The 23,607-nt window shown below is 37.9% G+C and overlaps 1 protein-coding gene across 3 annotated transcripts in view; it reads right to left on the bottom strand.

Annotated features, from left to right (window-relative positions):
* NOVA1 (NOVA alternative splicing regulator 1) overlaps positions 1 to 18,090 on the bottom strand; it is a 77,063-nt gene extending 58,973 nt beyond the window's left edge. Inside the window, exons 1-2 of one of the 3 annotated variants that reach the window (XM_072428922.1) lie at positions 17,275 to 18,090; positions 15,622 to 15,765 (exon numbers count right to left, since the gene is read on the bottom strand). In XM_072428922.1, coding sequence (XP_072285023.1) covers positions 15,622 to 15,765; positions 17,275 to 17,410 — 280 coding nt within the window. In that variant the 5' untranslated portion in view covers positions 17,411 to 18,090. Of the gene's footprint in view, positions 1 to 15,621; positions 15,766 to 16,127; positions 16,460 to 16,511; positions 16,735 to 17,274 lie in introns of those variants that run through there. The other 2 variants (XM_072428923.1, XM_072428924.1) reach the window with 2 other exon arrangements.
* Between the last annotated feature and the right edge of the window lie 5,517 nt (positions 18,091 to 23,607).

Below are 23,607 nucleotides of genomic sequence, written 5' to 3' on the forward strand. Positions count from 1 at the left end.
ATATGTGATTATGTAGAACAGTGTAACCAACATCGTATACTGCAAAGGCTGCAAAATTGGTATTTTTTTCTTTGACAATTAGCAGGGGAACCCAAATTCCAAGCATTTCAGTTTGAAATGAGGCTTTTTTTTTCGAGTAGGTTTACAAGTGATACATGTTTTTTATTTAAAAGGTAATAGGCACAGTTTAACTCACTAATGCAAAACCTTTCTGCTGCAGGCCACTTTCTATCAAGCTCTCATTAACACTTAAGAGACCATAGATAATACGGCAATGTAACATTGGCCAGCAACAGGATATTTTTTGGTAGGAGAACTAGATTAAATGTATTAATGAGAAAATCAGTACATAGAAAAAATGTGTTTTAATAAAAGAGACTGCAGATGACACAGTAATGTAAAACTGACCAGTAACAAGACAATTTTAACCAGCAAGGCTAGGCCCAAATTTACTATAGGCACAAAACATAGTGGGTAGTTTCCTAAAGATTAAAATTCTACAGGGGATACAACAATCTAAGATTGACCAGCAGAACAGTATTAATCAGACAGTAATTGGTGTATGCCTAACTTTTGTGATATAATGTGATGTGGTTTAGGTGCACATTGTTCTTGAACTAGGTTTTTCACTTTTCAAACAATGCAGAGGAATGCTGCAAAACAAAAGGCAACCTAACCAACAGATGGTCAATAGCAAGTGAATAATTCTCTTTACCCTGAACCTTGAAAAAAGGCCCTATAAAAATAAAATAAAAACACATATGCAAAATAAGGGAAAACATCAAAATAACTTTACTGATACAAAAATCTATTTTTTAGAAAAACAATTTGCAATAGACAGGAAAGTCAAAAGTGACTGAAGACCTCAAATCAACCACAAAAATATCTAGCTTCCAGAAAAAGTTGCTAATAAAGAAGTTGATAGCCTAACAATTTAGAAATCAGAATCAAGTACGTTTTCCTGCAGTATCTTAATTATTAAAGAACTAGTAATCAGGATGAAGGGCAATTTCCTTGCAGCACAATAGTTTCTAACATCTACCTATGCGGTTTTTCAGCTTTTCCTATCCTTTACCTACAGCAGCTAACACTCTTGATATTTTGACTACCCTATACCCTTCCATTCATAGGTAGAAGAGCTTGCTGGCTAATTCAAAAACCCTACATATTGGCCTTGACCATATGGCCAATGACCATAGTTTAGAGAATATGAAGCGTAAAACTAAAAATTATCTTTTACACATTTGCACAAAGATTTGTTTGAGCTGTGCATCTCAAACCCACAGGAGTGATCAACCTGACCTTTATGAAAATGATACTGGTATATCAACAGAATAGGCTTGAGCAGAAATAAATACCAGTGAGAATCATTAGGTCACATATATGTATCAGAACACAGTTAATGCCACCTTTTCTAAAACCTGTGCATACTTTTAGTATGAGCGCCAAATTGTTAAATAACATTGCGTGAACAAAGTGCTGAGCATACAGACAAAGAATGTTCAATCTGTTTGCAGGAAAATATGACTTTCCATACTGATTTCAGGGTTGGGAAAGCAAAGACAGAAAAAAGCTCTGTTGTGCTGTTTTTTCCAGTGCAATCTGACCTTGATCCGCACAATCTCTATTGTGCATTATAATTGCACGTTAATACAACTCACACACAGCTTATTTTGATTTTAGATCCCCCAGCTGGCGCTCAGTGTCACTTCAGCTGTTCACTGGCCCCATGAATTCCCCTGCTCCTCCCTTTATCATCCTTCATAGGAGTAGAAAAAATGTTATTCTCACAGCCAAACAGGGAACCCACACCTTCCATGCTCAGATACACATGTTGTGAGGCCCACCCATCTCCAGGCTTCCTGAGGAAGTTAGACCTCACAAATGTAACCCTTCCACTGCTGGGATGCCTCCAGGAGAGGAAAGGACTTCTCACTTTCTGTACTGGAAATACCAGGACATAAAATAAAGACGAATAGGTAACACCAGTGCAGGATGGTAAAACAATAAAAAAAAAAAAAAAAAGCAAATGGACAGGTGTTTCTTTGCACCTTCTTTGACTTCTTTGGAATGATAAATAGTGATGTTCTTAAAATTCCTATTCACCAGGACAGGTCAATCTTCAGTACGGGGACACAGTAATAATAAAACCAAGACTTAATGGGAGTGCAGAGCCTCCCTTTATACCTACGTCAAGCATCCCAGGAGGCTCTGGCTGCTCCTTCTGTGCATGCCCAATATCTCCGGCATTTTCCTCCTAGGGGAAAGAGATGCCAATCTCACGCATGCGCAGTGAGATCAGCTCTCTTTTTTCTTCCTCTTCACAGTGGCTACGTCACCCGATCTCACACCTGCGCAGTGAGAGATGGGATGACGAAGAAAGAAGACAGAAGAAGACAGAAGTGAAGAACGAAGATGGCGGCGCCCGACACTTTCTCAGTGCCGGGACAAAGAGGAATGCCAGGACGACGCGGGACCAGATTGAGGGAAGAACCAGAGCCATCAAGGGGACCTGCGGGATATAAGGTAAGTGTGATTTTTTTGGCTTTTAGTTTAGTTCTGCTTTAAGGGTGATGGTGTGACTGTTAGTCACTAGGTTGTTCCTTTTCTATTGAGTGGGGTGAAAAGATTTGCAGAAGAAGTGACATGCGGCCAAAAGGGTCCCAATTCTGTGGTGCTAAGATGGAGATCGAACAGTAACTGGAATTATTGAAGAATTATTACACATGTGCAAGATTGCGCATGTCGGCAATGCTAGGGCCGGCATTCCAAGCTTTCCTTGCGTTTGCCGAAGATGGATAAAATCCCACGTTACATCACCCCGGCACGGTCAATCAGGATGGTCAAAGAACGTTGCTGCGTAGAAGAAGGTGGCAGGAGGAGATAGGTAAGGGTTATATTAAAAATTCTGGTGATACAGCATACAGTACTAATAGTAGCCCTCTTTAGCACATGAGTCATTATACAAAAATAAAGTGTATGTGCAGCCAATTTTTTTTTTTTTTTTTTTTTTTAAGATTAGGTTATTTTTGGCTGTCTTCACACTGCTAGGGAGATTTCCCTTCACTTCCAGGAACTAGGAGGAAATCTTTCCAAGGTAAACACAATTTATATCCCTGAAACAGGTGTGAGACTTTCCCTTCATGTATTGATGTGATGAATGTTAGGTTTCACTCACTTTCTGTAGTAATGACAATGTTTACCAGGACAGAAAGAGGGGGTGAATCTCTCTAGCAGGGACACAGACAGCAATAAATATTTGACATAAGCCCCAATTCTTCCCTACTGTACCCAAAACAAAATGAAAAAATGTTACCTTTACATATAACTTAAGGATTTGGTATATATCAATTTGTTCACAGCCTCCTCATATTCACCATGTATCCATGATGAATGGAAGAAGCATGGACTGTTCAGTTAATGGAGTGGTTGCCATGGAAACACTGCAGTTGTCAACCAGTAGCATAGAAGAAGCCTACTAAATAACCAAAGAAAGATCTCGAAGAGTAATAAATGTTCTTCAGCTTCTCCAATTCTACAGCATTGCAAAATCTTGGGGGTACAATGTGTTTTTGATAATAAAAAAAGTCAGGGTTCAATACAAATCTGGCACTACAATCCAAAATACAAGGTGCCAGTGTTGTCTAAATACAATATAAAGCATCAGCTGTTTGTAGGTTACCAAGAAAAAGAAAAAGAAAGTCTGTAAAACAACTGTGTGCTTGGTTAACAGCTATGGATCTAAGTGCTTCTTGGGTCCTTGTAACATATGTCTTTTTTTTTATGTCACTGACAAGAGAACTTAAGCTGCGTACACACGTCTAATAATTATCGTTGAAAAGGACCGACGAACGACTGATTGGCCAAAAATCGTTCTAAGAAAAAGTGACCAATGACGCGGACGAACGAGGATCGTCATTGGAAATGAACAACCGGCACGGCGGATCTGATTGTCCGACGATCGTTCACTATCTACTGTGTGTACGGTCAGTCAGTGATCGTGCATGTTTCTGCAATATACTTTCTCCTTTACATGTCACTACCTGCATCGTTCAAACGATTGTATCCACCGTGTGTACACTATTGGTGGAGTATATTTGAACGATCGTATCGTTACAGCATGTACAGAATTGTGCACAATACGATTGTTCAAGTATATTCATGCATAAATGTTGATCGGTCATAATCGTTTGTTTTCTAACAATAATTATTGGAAGTGTATACCTAGCTTAAGAGGTGGAATGTAACAAGATTACCAATGCCTTCTGGCATCAATCCAGATTAAAAATCTGTTACTGGGCAGAATCCTTCTGCTATACCTGAAATCCATTTTCTGTAATGTCAGTGTTGTATTTTAATGAAATGGCGTGATAAAAGCAAACATAAATTTTGTGTAATTGAAGGCTTATGACCACGCTAAAAAAAGAGGTTTATAAAATTGTGGGAATTTCTATGCATGCTATGTGACAATTAATGATCAGCTCGGAATGTCGGTACACCTAATGTTCCCATGTATATTTGTGTTAAATCCAAATATCCTTACTGTATAGCAGGAACCCTTGAAATACTTTTCAGGTCCTAGGGAACCCCTGCTATAAATACTATTATCCACAGTTTATATTACAGCAGTGTGATGGTCAATAGTGTAAATTCCTCTTACATTGCTGGCTATTAGGAAGAATGTCATCCTTACAGATAGCTAAAAAGTTATTGGTGTCAGTGGTAACTAGCCTGAGAGGCACAAATTGCTTGACTTCCATGGAACTTTGGCTAAGAATTCTTGCAAAACCTGGTCTATGATTTTCTTTTCATAAATGTATATATATCAGGGAGACTGTATGGGTCCCATCTGCAAAAAATGTTCCTATGTTCTCCCTCTCAAAAAACACACACCTGCCGCTTGATTGCTCCATTTTGTGTGGCTCCCCTCGGCTGGCACATTTCCAGCCACTCGAAGACTCACAGGACACAGAAGCGCTGGTTCAAAAAGAACCAGCAACTGCACATTTGCCAGCTGGCATCAGTGAGCGATACTGGTACCCCTTACTAGAGACCCTAGTCATTCCACATGGGGGCTATCAAAGGGAGACTCCCCATGCGGCAGTGTTTCCTGGCCTGTGGAGTCAGTAAATGCACTACAATGTTGTAAGATCCTCTCAAGGACTGATGTAATTTTTCTATGTATTCTGTTCAAAACCATCAACAATGGTGGTGCAGAGATAGGAAATAAAGTATAATCAGTACAGGATTTATGCAAAATCAATGCATTTTAACAGGTGCTGTATTGTTGCACAGAATCCACCAAGCTACTGAGTCAAGAAAGGTTAAAAAGTTTCTGTCCAAGGCAGAAATGAAATTGGGTAGTATAATTGTGAATGACTTTGACAAAACGAAAAAAATATGGCTGGAGCTAGGACACTACAAAAATAATTTACCATGTAGCCCCAAATATTTGCATTAGAAGAAGATACCAATACATAGGGAAATAATTCAGGAATATCACTGTTATAGCTAATTTATGGGTTAATAATCTGTCTTTAAAAAAATATTTGAACCATATTTTCATGGTAACCATCGAAGGGTGTCCCTTTTTTTTTTTTATCATAGAAAGGTGTCATGGTATGAATGTTTAAAGATTCTATGTAATGTAAAGGTACCTTGTAAAATTCTTTAGCACATCCCGCACTGCCTTGAGGGTCACCTTGTTTCTTGAGGTTCCAGCATTTTATCAGTGATTTATTGTTTGATATGAACCTTATCTAATGTAAAATGAAAATAAGTGTATAATTTCATAGAGCCAATATTTTGCAGTGTTGTCCCCAGGCCACTTTAGCTGGGCGAAATGCCCGAAGTATTTTTGCAGGCACCAGGCTGTCACCAGTTGTTAGCTGACAGCCAGGGCTGAATTTTTCAATAGGCTACATAGGTCATGGCCCAGGGTGCCCAACCATCCAGGAACGGCATCTAGCCCAAAAAAACCTAATCATTTGTAAGCTACATGTTTGGCTCCAGCAACCTATAGAATGGCAGAATAGTTATTAGCCATACCTTGATGACTGCTCTGGCTATTACTTTCCTCTTCTTGCCTACTGACACCCGCTAAGCCAAAAGAGTGGTGTGCATACAGAAGTGGCTTTAGGGTTGTCAGGGTGTATAAAAATAATTATTGCTCCCGTTTGATGCTTAGGCCTAGAGAAGCTCATTCCTGGAAGCTGTAAGAGTTAAGTGCCAAGAATCAGTTGAAGCCTGCTGCTGAGCCTAAATGACTCAGCCTGGCAGAGTAAGCTATTTAAATTAATAGTCCATACAAATGGCCATTAGGTAGAAAGGTGACCCCTTATACTGGCACTTCACCATCGACTTTCAGTGTAAAGGAGCCTCTTTCCAATACCTACCAATGTAGGAGGGTGCTACATTCCTTACCAACAAAAGGAGGCACTCTGGACATAGCCATAATCTGTATTACCTGCTCTGAACTACTACTACTACTACTACTGTACACCATAAAGCCTGTGTGCATACCTTAGTGCACCATCCCTTGTTTTATTTGTTATAGACAGTGGTCCAATGCCCTTGGCCCTTACCCATTTCTCTTCTTCCACCACTACTACTGAGCTACTTTACATACCATAAAAAAAGACAGAGAGAAAGACGGCTTTTTGGTGGTAAATGTAATCAACAACATATCATATCATTCTCGACTAAACAAAGCCCAACTAAGCTCAGTATTGTCATAAAGGAATAATGTAATATGATCAGCTTGATACAGTCACTATGCAGTTGTCAAATCGAATGGTCTCACAACTCATGACAATTATCTCTTTTAGTCCGATGCGTTTCGCCATTTGGCTTTTTTAGGGGATTCAGAGAGATTTAAACTAATTGACAAAGTATACTTTGTCAATTAGTTTAGGCCACTGCATAGTGACTGTATCAAGCTCATCATATTACAATATTCCTTTATGACAATACTGAGCTTAGTCTGGCTTTGTTTAGCCCAGAATGATATATGTTGTTGATTTTGATTACATTTGCCACAAAAAGCCATCTTTTCTTGATGTTTACCACATATAGGCTTGGCAACCATAATTTATAAGAATAACATTTTCTTTGGTCCCTAAAAAAACATTTTCTGGGGAGAACAATATATTGCAATCTAAGTCTTGATTAGATTTTGATAATCTAATCAGGATATGGAGTACCAGTTTTTTTTTTTTTTTTGCCACCCTTTAATATACCAGGTAAGCTTTTGACTAAAAGTTTTTGCTTAGGGTCATAGCAGTGACAGGGTTGAGACATGAAGGGAATGTCCACAGAATGTCCCCCCTGGTTGGCAGGTGACTGAATATATGCTTAGGACATAACTGTCCCTTCAGCAGACTGAGGGTGGCGAGATTACAGGAATATCCTCACTTCCAGGATGGGGGGAGTTGATGTGCCCTAAAACTTGGCTTAGCTCCAAACTTCTAAATGAGACAATCTTACTCTTCTCAGCCAAGGGTACATAGGAATACAGACAGTGTATGTATGCAAACTTTTCTGCAGAAGATTTGTTACGCACAGCATTTTGCTGCCAGCCCTTTAATAACGACTTATGACTCATTCAATGTGCCAAGTGTAATATCTCACAAAACGCTTTCAATGCAATATTTTTAAATCACAAAAAATAAACGTACGGCAAAAGCAAATTAGGTTAGCCATTTTCTTTAAATTGAAGAAACGTTTATGAGATTTTGAAGCAAGGAAGCTGTAAGATCTTGAGATGTTATTGCCTATTTAATACGATTTTGACTTATCTAAAATTCAACCTTGTACGACCAGAAAATCTAACCCAGTATTAAATGACAGACACACCATATCAAAGCTAGCATTTCATATTGAGCTTCAGTTTCATTATACTGTAGCCAGTCAGTTTTATGTTGTCATTGTCTGGAGGAGGTTCGAAGAGAGATCTCAACTCCCGATTGGTAGCCAAGGACAGCACACCAACTATCCATTTTTGTAAATCAGCAGTGGTCTATGTTTTTTTTTGTGTATTTTGCCAAATAGTTCTGCCAAAACAGAAATCCCAGCTACACTGTCTGTTTATGTATGAAGTGCTTTTTTCATGTCATATCATTTCAGTTGAATAGAAGGGGGGTAGTAAGAATGGCACATAGGGAGCCAATAGGAGCTTGCCGTCCACGTATCTGTTGGACAGAGTTTCTCCTCCTGCCCCATAGGTCAGGGTAATTAAGCCCAACAGCAGCTGCAGTGAAACAAGACACTGCTGTGGTTGAGTTCCTACCAGCTGGGCCCCCAATTACCTGCTTTCTACTGACACATATATCGAACCTCTCTTCTTAGCCCAAGCAGAATTAAGAAGGCTTGGTTACTGTACATAACTGTATAGAAAGGGTTAATGCGGAGCACCACTCCCACAATTCATTAAACACATGTGCTTAGTTTCTACTAGAGACTGGCTGGAAAAGTTCAGCTAGCCAGAGCCTGAAATATGGAATCTTGATGAGTGATAGTTCACAATCCACAGTTCTTCTACAATTCTGTGCACAAAAGTGACACATGCACTTGTAATTCTGTCAAACAAAATATGTTGTGTCCTTACTCAATGTGCTCATGTACAACTGCGGGGACCATTTTTTTGCCTAATTTCTTGGCTAGTAAATTATAGTGCAATAATTATTTATATACAGTAAACGTTCTAATAAAAGTGTCCATCATGAAATGTAGAGAAATAGAATGTATGCTGTGGACCTTAAAATAAAATTACCAGTTTGGCAAAAATTTGAAGACCGTGGCAAAAATTTTATTTACTGTGGTGCTCTATATTTTCCATTATTAAGATCTGTATTTTCCAAAACTACAAAAAGGTGGACATAGGAGCCAAGCATTTTCTCCTAACCTAATTATAAGGAGAGCTAATAAGCAAATATGAATAGGAATGCTAGGTCCAGTCTAGGAAAAGCTGGGATCAGTTGCTAATTTTATTATAATACACATAGGGTAGATTGCTACAAAGTAGAAGAAGATTACTTTTATATATGTGTTTTTGCTTTAATGAAGCTCACTTGATGAAAGCCATTTATTGGTTTGTTACTGTGGGTTACGAAATTTTACTGTCCATGGAGCAAAAGGTATTAACTGGTGCAGATTTACACTAAATACTTCTGAGAAAATGAACCATCATTCCCTATTACTTTTTTTCTACACTTTATAATATATTATCATTTACCGATATGATTATAATAAATCTGCAGGTAACTTGCCGAAAAGATGTCAATGGTTTAAAACACTCGTTAAAAATGATAAACTCGATAAAATGACATTCGTTTGCTCAGATGTAACGGGCCTGTTAAAATGTATATAATTATGACATGAGTAGTCTAATACATGTTCAGGAGTCCATGTAATTCGCTGTATTTATTTAGGAGAATTACATATATTTTTCTACTTTGGATTTCTGTTGTTATTGCGTTTAGGTCAAATATGTGATGTTTTTTTTGCATTTGGTTCAATGAACAAAAAGCCACCCAAAGTTTGTTCTGAAACCTAATAATAATTGAAAACCGCAATAATTGTCACTGCATTGTCATGCTGAATGGAAAACCTAATATGATCTTCCCATTTATGTATTTTATTACACATAGAGAAACAATTTGTGTACTAAACCAATTTATTCTACCATTCTTTGCAAAAAATGTGGGACCTCCATGCTTGTTTAATTTAATTATATGTAAAATGTAAAAAATAAATGTTATTCTTGTGTAGGAGCTGATTTTAAGGAAGTTACCCATGCTTAAGGGAAAAGGGCTTATCCATATTAAAATACTGATTAAGTAGCAAGGCCCTGTAAAAGCGTACTTGGTTGTGGTTTTATTTCGGTTCCTCTACTTTCAGATGACATCATCAGATTGCAAAGTGTACAAAACATGTGCATACCCCCAGGGAATGATTTATATGAGGTCCCAAAAACAAGCACAGGTGAGAATTGTTTAATTTTATCCTATGAAATGGTTTCAAAGTGCTGAGCGCCCTACAGCAGCACATACTTGTTACAGTTTTTGGACACAGTTACAGTTTGATGGTTCGGCATCCTGCCATAAACTGCTTGGGAGACGAACGATGGCTTTATTGTCTGCTTCACCCACAGAAACAGTAGTGAAACATTTAATTTTTAATGTGAGGCTGAGTAAAAGTCTATGTTATTTTGGAGCCAAATATTTAGCGAGACCGACACTAGGAAAAAAAACGCAATCTGATGACACATCACTATGCAGCATTTGAGGAGGACGAGACAGATGTGTTTGGTGACCGTAACAAACAAATGTGTTTTGGCTTTAAACATTAACATTACTGATAGAAATCCTTTATACTACTCGAGATAGAGATAAGTAAAGCTGATGCATCCACTTGTGGGCATTGAAATATGCACCGCTGCTCTGTCATAGCCCTGAATGGAAGTCAGTCCTGACAGCTACTCTTGCTTTATCACCCTGTCCGTGGCAGAGCTCTCTCATTCTCTGTTTACTGCTGGCTGAAACCCAGAGACATTCATATAGTCAGATCAGGACACAAATAAATAACTGCGGTTGAAACAGACATTTTCTATATTTCCAATCAGTTAATGTAGAATCAGGACACAGGTGACTTTATTACAGAGCATCAAATTGGCATGCTGGTCCCACTAGAAATGTTTTTTTTTTATGTGTGACATGGCATTAAAATCTGCAACCAATCATCAACCTCAGGTAACTGCAAGGATTGAAAAAGTAGCTTTTTTGTCATTGGTGAAAGCTGTCACAATGAGAATCCTGTAGTGTGAATCTGTAGAGGACCAAAATTAGCCCTTTTTACCACTTTGCTTATCTTGGCCAATAACTGCTTGTAACACATTTTGGGAGCAAAATAATTGTGTGACACGCTTCAGTAAATCTTTTCTTACATCTCTGGATATCCCTTTTTGTCTAAATAATGGCTGGTCAGTTCAGACCATAAAGCACAGTATACAACTACAACTAAAATTAGAATAAGGCAAGGTGGCCAAAGCTTTTCTATATTCTTCATCCAATTTGCCTTGTATGAATATTGGGAAAATTTAAACACATTTAGAAAAAGTACGGGAATATCGGAGTTACTATGGTCTATAGGAAGATATTATATGTTAGATATAATAACATTTCACATGTTTGTGTGATCTAGAACCTGTGTATATATAGGCCAAATGGTTCTACTGGAAAAACTTTGGTCAAGAATTCATTTGCAATAATGTGGTCTGCTGTTCATTCATCAACTATGACTCAAAATCTTTCACTGAAAATTCAAATTTCCTTTAGCTTTCGGCTTTCCCGAAGATCAAAGGATTCCAGTCTTATTACCATTTGCTCTCATAGTTTACATTTTTTACAAAAACGGAGCAAACATAAATGTGGTATCAATATAGTCGGTCATTTAATATACTTTTGTTCATTTTTTTCTGCTTTTTCTCTACGATCGTAGAGTTACAAAACAAAACCAATGGTCAATGTCAACTTTATACTTGGTCATTTTTGCACAATAGTATATTATTTTTTTATACCAAAAAATGATGTAGTTGGGGAATATAAGTGGGATGTTTATGAACATCACAGAGCTATGAAGCTGATAGTTATCTGCAATGACGACGCACAGCGGTTGGTAAGATGCAGACTTGATGCTCCAGCACTGCCACCTGCGGAATTTTTACTATAAAGATTATACCTAGGCATGTTCCATGAAATCCTTTCCACTAAACTGGTCATATTCACTATAAAACAGTTTTTGCTTTCTAAAAAAAAAACAAAAATGCATTTAAAGAAAAGAGTTGCAGACATTTACTTTGGTTTGTTCCAAATACAATTTTCCATAACTATCCCATTTAGAAGAGTTTTGAGTGTTACAGACAGCAATTGTAGAAGCTTAGAATGAAAACTGAATAGCTAAATGTTGAATGCTAGATTTTGGGTAGCCTTTAGGAACCTGTGAAACCTGGTAAAAAATCTATGTAAAAATGATTTTGTATAAAAATTGTTATAATATAATAACATGGAAAAAACATGGGCATGGGTGGATATACTTAGAGAAAGATCCAGTATTAATGTATAGGAATAACGCATGGTGATTTGTATGGGTGGTATTGGAAGTGTGGTTTCATGAGTTTTAAAGTCATGGTAGAAAGATTTCAATGAAATCCTATCTACGAGTTTATCAATCCATTGTTCAGGTACTTTTCAAGGAACTGTCAAAAAAGCACTTCAAATAAACCAAATATCAAAAATTGTAAATGGTTTTCCGTTAAGAGAATGAGAAATGTAGTGCTCAAATAGCACCATACTGTACTAATAAATTCCTAAATATCATTTCACTCCTTTAGGCAGAAGCCATGGCTGCAGGATATTGGATTGCCTTAGCATGACAATAGTACACCACTTGACTATTACTTTGGATAATGTGTGAGACAGATTGACATGTATTACCATAAGCTATGCAAAATGATAAGTGTATATGTACACACGGGCAAAACACAGCCAGGTTTTCTTCATCAGTATGAAAAAAAGAAAAGAAAAAAAAAAACAAGCCGTCTGGTAATACTAGACAAGAGAAGTCATACAAATGCCCAGGGACAATAGGGTTAAAATGGAAACCCCACCACCAGCTGTCACACTGAAGAGCCCCATATAGTGACATCATTTCATTCCTCATGGGCTAAGTGATATAATGCAACAAGACATTCATGTAAAAAAACATAGTTGTACATGTAGACATCCAAATTGGGTGTATGTACCAAACTGTTGGCGGTTTCCTTTTGTTCTATGCTTTATTTGAACTACTATGTTACCTATAAAAGAACTTTCATCCCTAGACAATGTAAAAGAACAGGGACAAATACTGCTGATCTTTCCCCAAAAAACATTGGAAAGACAGATATTTTGATAGTACATAATCTGACCAGAATAAAAAAATCCTGTATTGTAAACTTTAATCACAACCTAATCAGAAGCACAGAACTTAAATCTAAAGCAAAAGAAACACATCTAAGTGAATGTCAATTATATTAGATCTTCTGAATCATATACAGGTGAAAACTTTCTTAAAGCACAGCAAATAATAAAAAAAAAATGGAACTGAACAAATCATACTCAATTGTTTAAATGCTGCACTTGGGATCCCCTCAGTATTCCTTTGCTATATATTTAATCAATATATCAACAGGTTCTATATATCTACATGCACACAAACCTATACAAACAGGTGTATATTATTATGTACTCATCATTTTGTTGGTTTGTTGGCTATATTAATAATTATAGCCAATGATTGCTTTGCAATTATTTTTTTTTCAGGCCTAAAAGCCTTATTGCTAAAATATAATTTATTAAAAGATGGTAATCTAGTAACATATCACTTTATTATATAATTATGCTACCTTGCTGCCTATATCATATTGTGATTTTTTTGGTATTTTTTATATGATGTGTTTTTTATTGGTCTATGGCCTTTTTAGAAATAGTCGCAATCCTCCTAGCTTGGACAAACATGCACAGAAATATAGTATGCATATTAAAAAATATTGCATGTATGGTAATATATATAATATATTATAAAAAAAAGATGCTGGTTTGCAACTAGAAACCCAACAAAGCATTAGCATCGAAAAAAAATAACAAAGTATCCAATAAGAGTACAGCATGAATAGCAGGAACATATATATACAGTCCTGTGGCCCATGACTGCAAGACTGAAACCAATTGAATTGGTATGATCTAATTGGCAAAGCAAGCCCACTTTTAATTTGTGAGTCGGGCTATCTTTTTTAAACACCGCTTTCCTATAATATCTCAGCACATCTAATACAAACTCATGTATAATGCAAGAAATGCTATTTCATTTTCAGCTGTTAAACAGCAAATTCAATTTGGCTGAACGGTTGTCTGCCAGATATATTACCTTATTAAATTTGAGCATAAGCCCCCCCCCCACCCCATGTTATTTTTATCTGACTATGCAGTAAACTGTGATCTTTGCTAATCTTTATTTCTGAAATAATTAATCTAATCGTGTGTGCATATAAGCCGTCAATTCTAGGGCTGGGTTTGTGACTACATAGATAGTGATTGCATGGTGCAGTGGATAGGTATATGCATTAGGCAAGGAGATGTGGTGTCTTTATTCAGTCCCATTGAAATGGAATTATATATATATTTCAGGTTGCAGCTACCTGGATTACCAAGACAGACCATCAGACAAAAGCTGCATCCACGTTTACCTAACCAACCCCTTTCTGATGTATCTGCAGCCGTAATTTACTTCTCCATTACAGGTGATGCTTACAGTATGTATTCGAATAAGAAGGTAAATTTACAGTGCTAACCAGAATATGATCCACAAACACTCAGCTTACATTTTATTTACCAATTCCAACAAGAAAGTCATGCATACCCTAGGATTGCATATATTCCAAACAAGCCATCCAACATCTTCCGCCATTAAGGCATAATAAAGCAACATTAGCTCATTAAAGAAATGCTATGTGCAGCGCACTGATGGTGGCTTGCTTAAAACAATGTTTTGTCTGGAAGATGAACATTTGCATATATCTTTCAGATTTTTTATTTGCAAACAGTGCAGTAAAATTACTGAAAACAGACGCCCAACACACTTTTCATTTGCAATATTTTTCCCAGAAAATTATATTAAATAGAATTTCCCAAATCAAACGGTGACATGAAACAATGGCTACTAATTGTATAGTAAGGGGCTGATGTGATTCCAAATGGTTTGGATCGTAGGTCTATGTATTTGATGAGTGACTTTCGGCCTAGTACCTTATTGCAGTCTTCTTTTGTGGTCTATGAATGGCAGCTTCTAAAGTGAGAACATCTAATTAACTTACTGACCTTTCACACTATATTCTTACAGGGTGACACCACTGCCTTAGCAGCTCATTGCAATAACTGTCCTTGTATATGAACATGCAGCTTGTTAATCTCACTGCCATATGTGCCTTTCAGATACTCTTGGGCTGTCTATTAAAAATACAGCGACATATTTAGATTGCAATCAGCAAGCCGCAATTGCTATGGATTCTCCTAGGTAGAATTAGGGCTTATACTAAAAAAAATGTAATACATTTGATCTGGGTATGTTCAGTGTGTGCCGACTTCTGTTTATTTATGCCGTGAACTGCATACAGGAATATGCCACGACATCTGCCATGGTATCCATTCACATTCACAAAACTAAAATGTCACTAAGATTGCGTGACTCCAATCTGAATCCTCCTACATAGCAAGTGTGTCATAGACAGGCAGCAAATTTTCTGCCCCTTTACCCTCCCCATATACCAAATGAAAAAAAAAACTATAGTAACAAGCTACCAGTAAGGGTGCCACTAGCTCTAAGCTCATACAATGCTCAGCAAACCTAAGCAAGGTTGATCACCTATTACCAGCTAATAAAAATGAGGAATAAACAAGGGAAAAATATCATGCTGCAAACATAACTGCACATTCCATTCTTATCTTCCCAACCGCAGTCATTTTTTGTAGCATTTATATCCCACTCAGCAGCAGACTTGTTACATGCTGGCACCAGTCTGATTTTTACCTGGATAGAAGTCTTTGGATTTGGACAGCTTGATTGTAGCCCCTGTCTCTTTCTGTAGTTGGACGATGGTCTGCCCACCCTTTCCTATGATAGATCCTGCTGCATAACTAGGAATGAGGACCTTCAGGAAGAATTGGCCGTCTTCTGTCAAAGGGAAAAAAAAAAAGGAAAGAAAATCAACAGTTAACATACAGCAAAAATTTACAAGAGAAATTAAAATTTTTTTTTTCAAAAGTATTTTATCAATGTCGCAGTTTACTTTAAACGCGTACATAAGACCCTATAACACCGCTTGTGGGCAAAGATACAAATAAAACATTAAATTGATTTTTTTTTCTTTTAAAAGCAATGTTCAGCCTATAATCATTTACAAAAAAAAAAAAAATACAAAAGAATGACATAATCTATACTATATGTACAAATAAGAAAATAAAATAATACAAAGCAATGAAATATGAATAATGTGCATGGATGAAACATCTCAATAAACCCATACAAAATCTCACCTCTGAGCAGCATGTTTAATTTGTAAGCATTAGGTAGTTGCCAAGAAAAAAAAAATCAACGTAATGTGGAATGACTTCCACGCTAATCCCAATGTATTTCTTTAGCGTCTTTCAATCTCTCATGATCCTCCTATAAGCTTATTAATTAAAGTAGTTTAAGAAGATTTCTCCCCTTATTTCAAACTGATCTAAAGCTTAAATCACAGTTAACTTAAATACGCACAGGTCACCGGATAGAGATGCATTTACCAAGCAAAAATGAGAATAGAAAAATGGAAAATGTAAAATCTGGGATAGAAATGCCCCCGCTTAATGGGATGATTGAAAATGTTGCATGTTTGTTCATTTGTTTGTTTGTTTTTTAATATAAAACAAGTCACTGACTTTGCATAACCTCAACATGTTCCAGTAAATATATATCCCTGTACAGTTTATGATAAAAGTGCAGGTCCATGTGTGATTCCTGTGCTGGGAGCATATATCCAAGCCAAGGAAAAAAAAATGATCTTCCTTCAATTCCTCAGCAAATGCATTCACCTCTGCATCGTTGCATTGTTATGCCTCCAATAGGAATGAACGTGAAGATGCTAGGATCACATCACCAGGATGCAGAAGAAGCAACCCCCAGCTAGTGTGAGCTGAGCTTCTCTTACTCCCCCCCTCCCCCAAGCTCACAATTAATGATTGGGGGATAAAAAAAAAAAAAGGAGCACACAGTATTACTCCAAAAATCCGGGCACTCAGGAAAGGGAAGGTTTGTCTTGTTAAATAAAAGGATGCCCAGAAACAATGAGAAAGGACCGAGAGGTGCAGTCAGTGATGTGCAGCTGACTGGTCTGGTCCCTGCCTCCTCCATGCATCTTCCAGCACTGGGAATTAACCTGTTCCTTCCTGGACAGCTGCAAGTGATGCTAATCTCTGCATCCCCTTCCAATGCAAGCCATCAGCAATCACACAATGCATAGAAATGGTAATAATGAGAATACACATAAAGGACAGGTGCAGAATAAATCAGAATATTGTGATCAGAGCCATATAAATAACAGAAGGCGCCATATTGGCCATAGATTACAATGAAAATAAAGCCCCGAGTACTATAGTGCCAGGGGCCAGCATACATGGATATAATAGCAGGCAGTGCACTCACCTCCAGTATTGGTCCTCTTCGTGCTGCCAGCCTCCGGGGGTGCTTCTAGGGGTCTCTTCCTTGAGTCTGGGGGGTCCAAGTCTATGGGTACCCCACTATGGGTCCCGTTTTGCTGGATGGGTGCTGCCGCCATCATGTTGGTAGGCTGCAGTAGGCACAGGGGGACTCTAAGGAAGGGGTACAGGCTGGGGCAGGAAGGGAGTGAGGGGGGACCCCACTACCTGCACTGCAAGCACTGCAAAGGGGAGCCCCCTGGTGCACCTCCAAAAATACAGACACAGCTATACAAGGAAGAAGGGAAACAGACACAGAAGAGCAGGCAAAAAATAAATAAATAAAAGAGAAGCCAGGAGGGGGGAGGAAAGGGATGGAGAGAGAGAGAGAGAGAGAGAGAGAGAGAGAGAGAGAGAGGGAGAGAGAGAGAGAGAGAGAGAAGGAGAGAAAAGAGGGGAGGAGTGCAGAATGGTGGGGGTGGCAAGAAGAGAGTGTGCAGGGAGAAGAAGAAGGGGGTGATACAGAAGGATTGGGGGAATGAGAGAAATATAAAGGAGGGAGGGAAGCAGAGAGAAAATAAAGCAGGATGGCTGAAGATGGCTGAAGACAGAAAAGGGAGGAGGGTGCAGAGTGATGGGGAGGGAAGGGGTGTGTGGAGGAAGGGGATGAAGAAGGGTTGAGGAGGAAAGCAAAAGGAGCTACAGCAAGATGTGTATGTGTGTGAGAGAGGAGCAGTGCTGATTGCAGCCTCTGACTTGTTTCCTTGCTTCTCTCCTCCTCCTCCTCCTCTCTCTTTTGTTTCCTAATAATCCCCCTGCCTGCTGCTCACACTGGATCTCTTGTGGCTGCTGCTTTCATTTCCACAGCCTTCTGTCCTCTGCTGGCTGGGGTCTGAAGTGTCTGTATATTAAGGATGCTGTAGCACATCCCTAGCCCAGCATCCTACACCTTACCTATATAGGTCAGCCAGAGTAACACAGGCTCAGTGCTGCTCTGCTATCCCCTGCACTATGATCATTTAACATGTTACATGCCAGATGGGCCCTCTGACAGCACTGGCTGGGAAAAAAATGTACACATTATTAATTGAAAGCTGGTTAACCACCAGCTGTCTGAATACTTTAACATGATGCAAAGAAATCCAAGCTTTTGTTAGGCATTTGTATGCCTTTAGCAGCTTGAAATGCAACTTATTAATACATTTTTGCATAAAAAAAATGTTGCTTACAATTGTTTATACACAAAGGAATTGAGAAAAAAATAGAATCTATTGAAATGTTATTTCAGTATATTAGTGCAAAAATCAATTATAAAAGCTTAGCGCAGCAATGATTGCTGATGAGATTTTACTAAATGGTCATAGAAGTAAATTCTGGCCAGATGATGGGGAAGGGGAGCGGGATAGAGGCGATACAGATATATTGTTTTAGGGAATGGGAAAATCACTGCCTTAATTATGGATAATGTGATAGAGCATATATAAACAGGACTTTATTAAAGGCAAAAATTGGAATTCCCCCCTCCTTTCCACCTGCTCCTACCAATTCATTTTATTTAGTTATTTATTTTGTAAATAAATCTTATTTAACTCACCAATGTTTATTTATTTATTTTTATTATTTTGTTTTTGGTAAATAAATCTTTTCATAATGTTGTTTAACTCATCATGGTTGATTTTTTTATTTATATAAATCTTGTTTAACTCACCATGGTTTGTTTATTTATTTTGCATAATGTAGATCTGATAAGTGACACTTAGGGCTAATTCACCTCCCTCCTTTTTTTTTTCCCTGTGGCAGCATTGGCACATGTGTGTTAGGCACTACATGCATGCAATGTCCAGGGGAAATGTCTACCTCATTTACCTCCATAGTCTTGAATTTGAACTGCTTTTCAAAGCTTTTGCAAAACACATGTACAGGCAGCTTCAAAACTTTTTTAAATTGCTTGAAAATCCTTACACCTAATATTACTCCCGAGTGCTTACTGGCAAGTGATATTAAGAGGTAAATGTCATGTGCGTCCTATGCACCCCTTGCCCACAGCTCATCTGTACCCTATGCAGCCCTTGCCCACAGCTCATTTGCAACCTATTCACCCCTGGCCCACTGCTCATCTGCACCCTATGGACCCCTTGCCCATAGCTAACATGCCAACTCTGCACCCCTTGCCCACAGTTCGTCTGCACCCTATGCACCCCTTGCCCACAGCTCATCGTCACCCTATCCACCCCTTTCCCACAACTCATTTGCACCCTAGGCACCCCTTGCCCACAGCTCATCTGCAGCCTATGCACCCCTTGTCTGTAGCTAACATGCATACTCTGCACCCCTTGTCCACAGCACATCTGCACCCCTTGTCCACAGCTAACATGAACACTCTACACCGCTTGCTCAAAGGTCCCTTGCATCCCTCTATCTATAGCTCCCCTGCACCCACTCCCACACAGCTTAGTTGCACCCACTTGTCCTCCATAACGCACCTTCACCCGTTTCCAGGAGTCATTTCCTAACATCACACATTAGCTGGTGGCTATTATGGGTATAGAGGTATAAATAAAATGACAAATGCTAAATACAAAATTTTTCTAGTAACCTGCACCCCCCCCTATTCACTATCCAACAATCACTTAACTTTGTTAACATAATTGTGCACTAAGAGCTTCGTTTCACAGGTGAAAGTGTAACCATGCATCCAACAGAGACTTTATAACAAACAGCAGTAAATATTTTCTAGCCACATGGGTCATAGAGACCATGAAAGCAGCAAACAATTATGCAATGCATCAATTATTAATGTTGCAGGTCCTTATAGGCTGTAAACAAATAAAATGCAGCCTGGTATTATGTCCCAGAGGAGGGGTTGACTTCACAATTAGTCATAGCTCTAAATTACTATCCATGGCAATATCATAATACATATATAATAAACTACATTAAAAATGTAAAATTCTGACTTGACTATTTCTTTAAATATTGAGATATAAAACGGAAGGGAATATATAAATAGATTCAAGTAGAGTAATGCACTAGGAAAATAATATATATATATATATTTGCAGAATACATGTATTGTGTGTATGCATCTGTACTACTGCATAGAATTGGGACTCATGTACTTGATGTCTATAGCTCCATGCCGCAGCTAGGCCTTGCGATGATGAATGTAGTCTTAGCAACAATGGACAGCCCAACCCTACGCAACCACAAGAGGTGGGATTTCCCATGGAGAGCTGCAAAATAGTGATAGCAGGCACAGGAATTACAGGCATCCACTGCATACTTCTGGATGTGCAGGCTCAATGCCTATTTCACAGTCTGGGAGTTATTTTATATCAAATAAGCTTCATATAGCAATATACGCTACCCATGAATGATGCTGCTGAAAAGTGGGGAGTTTGCCACCTGTAAAGACTAAATGGCTTCAACACCACTTGATTTTTTTAAAAAAAAAAGAAGATAGTTTTACTTTTGGTTTTGACTATATATTTAACATGAATAGCCATCCTAAGAGCCTGGAAACGCGAGTATAACACACGTGCTGCATTGCCATTCATCTTTATTAGCGCGCCAGTATGCTCGATTTTGGACTTTTTAAGCTGCAGCAATTGAATGCAGTAATGTCCTGATGTGATTTTATTTCACAGAATTTATATAGTGCTGACATATTACGCAGCTATTTACGAAGTCCATAGTCGTGCCACTAGATGACCTTCAAGTGGCTCACAATCTAATGTCCCTGCACTTTAATACAGTCTAAGATCAAAGGGAGGGTAATTTACCTAACTGCATGTTTTTGGAATGTGGAAGGAAATCGGAGTACCTGGAGGAACCCCCACGCAAACACTGGGAGGACTCCATGCAGATATTGTCCTGGCTGGGATTCAAACCTAGGACTGAGCCACCGTGCTGCCCTATGCATACCAGTGCATTCAAAAATGTTACTCCTTGCTATAGTGGGAACAGGCCCTAAAAGAAGTGATTGTGAATTAGATGGATATGCCTATTTCAGCATAGGGGGATGGCATGTCCATTATTTTTTTTAAGCTCTAGGCCACCAGCTGGATGTAATGGTATCTGGGCACACTGTAACAAAAAAAAAAAATGTTTTTAATGGAGTTCATATTGATTGAATGTTTACTAGCTATTACATGTTTACTAGCTATTATTAATATCACTACTAGATTGTAAGCTCTTCAGGACAGGGTCCTATCCTCCTGTGTCACTGTCTGTATTCGTCTGTCATTTGCAACCCCTATTTAATGTACAGCACTGTGTAGTATGTTGGCGCTATATAAATCCTGTTTAATAATAATATTCACTAATAATACTTTTATAGCCTTTAGTTGATTTCTTCATTTTTTTCAATTTTAGAATGATAACAAAGAACTGATAAAACTGTATTCAGGTAATTCTTGCTGTTAACTGATCCATAACCCAACACCACAAAGCCATATTGCTCATCTAATTCAAATAAATATCATATATGACAGCAAATCCCATAGCCTGTCTCAACAAAAACTGTATGTTGTAAGCTTAACAAGAAATATACAATATAATCAGGCCGTTGCTTTGGAAACAAGAAGCTTTGTGTAACTAATGCACAGAAAACATTAGAAAAGCATTAAATGGAAAAAATTATAGTCAGTTGCGTGCACTGTTATCCCTCCTGGTGTGTTTATATAGGACATCTTTCGTGCACTGTATGCACTTATGTCTTTTATATTTAGTATTGAATCTAGAATTAGGTGTACACTCATCTTTGGTGAGGCAATAGGTCTGCAAATTGCTCTTTATGGTTTTCTAGCAGCTAAAGAATATAAAATCAGACTGCAAAGCTGTTTGCAATCAAAAACTACAAGCAATTCTCCCATCTTTATGTTCTTGCTATACATTACTAAAGTGTTTTTCTCTACCAGGGTTCCTCTTCAGGTTGTTAGGGGTTCCTTGAGCTTTAGGCAATGGTGGATTGATCTCCTACCTACACTGATCACCAGTGCAAAGGAGCAATTTCATGTAAGGGGTCACGTCTACACTGACCACTGTATTGTTAGAGGATACTACATCACACCACCTTATAATTCATTCTTATCATAGATTATTACAGAAAATCATTTTTGTAGGGGGTTACAAAATTATCTGTACAGGTTGTCAAAAATCCAGGTATGCCAGCTTACTTATTCTTTTATTTACAATTTTCTTCAATGGGTCTGATTTTTTTAAAGCTTTTCAGGACAGGAAAGGATTCCTGGGTGATAAGGAAATCTGAAATTGATTTCTTAAAATGATTTGATCCATTCCAGGTTTGTTGGATCACCCAGGAAATGGATGGGTTGGAATGCATCTGGTCCATGAATGAAAATATTTGCCAAATATTATCAAATGCTTTTTAAGAACTCCATTCCAAGTTCTCCCATCATAATCTATCTTTTCCAGTTTTGTAGAGCTTTAGTAAATCAGGCCCAATGCATTGAACATGCTAATGTACCATTAGTTGTAGGTAAAATCCCTTTTAGGCTGCACTACTACATGAAGATGGAAATGAAGTTTCAAAACACAGATAATTGGGTGGGTTCCCCCTTCTCCATCATTTCTTCAAAAATAGAGGTTTCACCTAAAATTGGTCCAGTGTATCAATAAACACACCTGTTAAATGAAACACAGCAGTGAAATCAAGCTGTCAATTAAACCCTCCACACATCAAAGCTGCAGGTATGGCCATAAAATTAGTCATACTGGAATACTTATAATTACTCCATGTAAAAATTGTGCTTTTGTGATTTGTGCCATATACTATGTAATATATAAGGCATTTTCCAGAATGTCTATCCTAATCATGTGTGGCATCTTCTTATCATGTGAGAAGTGTTACAGCACATGACATTTTTCTATCATATATGGCATTATTCATTAGTATATCAATTCATAGCACTGATTACATGAATGGTGGCATTACAGACATATGAGGGTTATAGGTCTCATGCCAATAAACAGTGGTAGAATGTACAGCAGTTAAAAGGTTATTTGTGCAATAAAATTAACACTCACAATAAGGGAAATCACAGTCATGCTAGAATATTGTATTACATTTATTGCCATTGAGATAGAATATTATCTTGTTTATATTGCTGTCATAATAAAATATGGTCTTATTTATATTGCTGTCATGATAGAATATTGTCTTGCTTATGCTGCGGTCATGATAGAATATTGCCTAGTTTATGTGGTAGTCATGATAGAATATGGCCTCGTTTATGCTGCAGTCATGATGGAATTTAGTCTAGTTCAGGGGCATAACAGTGAATCACGAGGCCCCATAGCAAAATTGACAATATGTGTC

Source organism: Pyxicephalus adspersus, chromosome 12, assembly GCF_032062135.1.
Source record: "Pyxicephalus adspersus chromosome 12, UCB_Pads_2.0, whole genome shotgun sequence".
Taxonomy (NCBI): domain Eukaryota; kingdom Metazoa; phylum Chordata; class Amphibia; order Anura; family Pyxicephalidae; genus Pyxicephalus; species Pyxicephalus adspersus.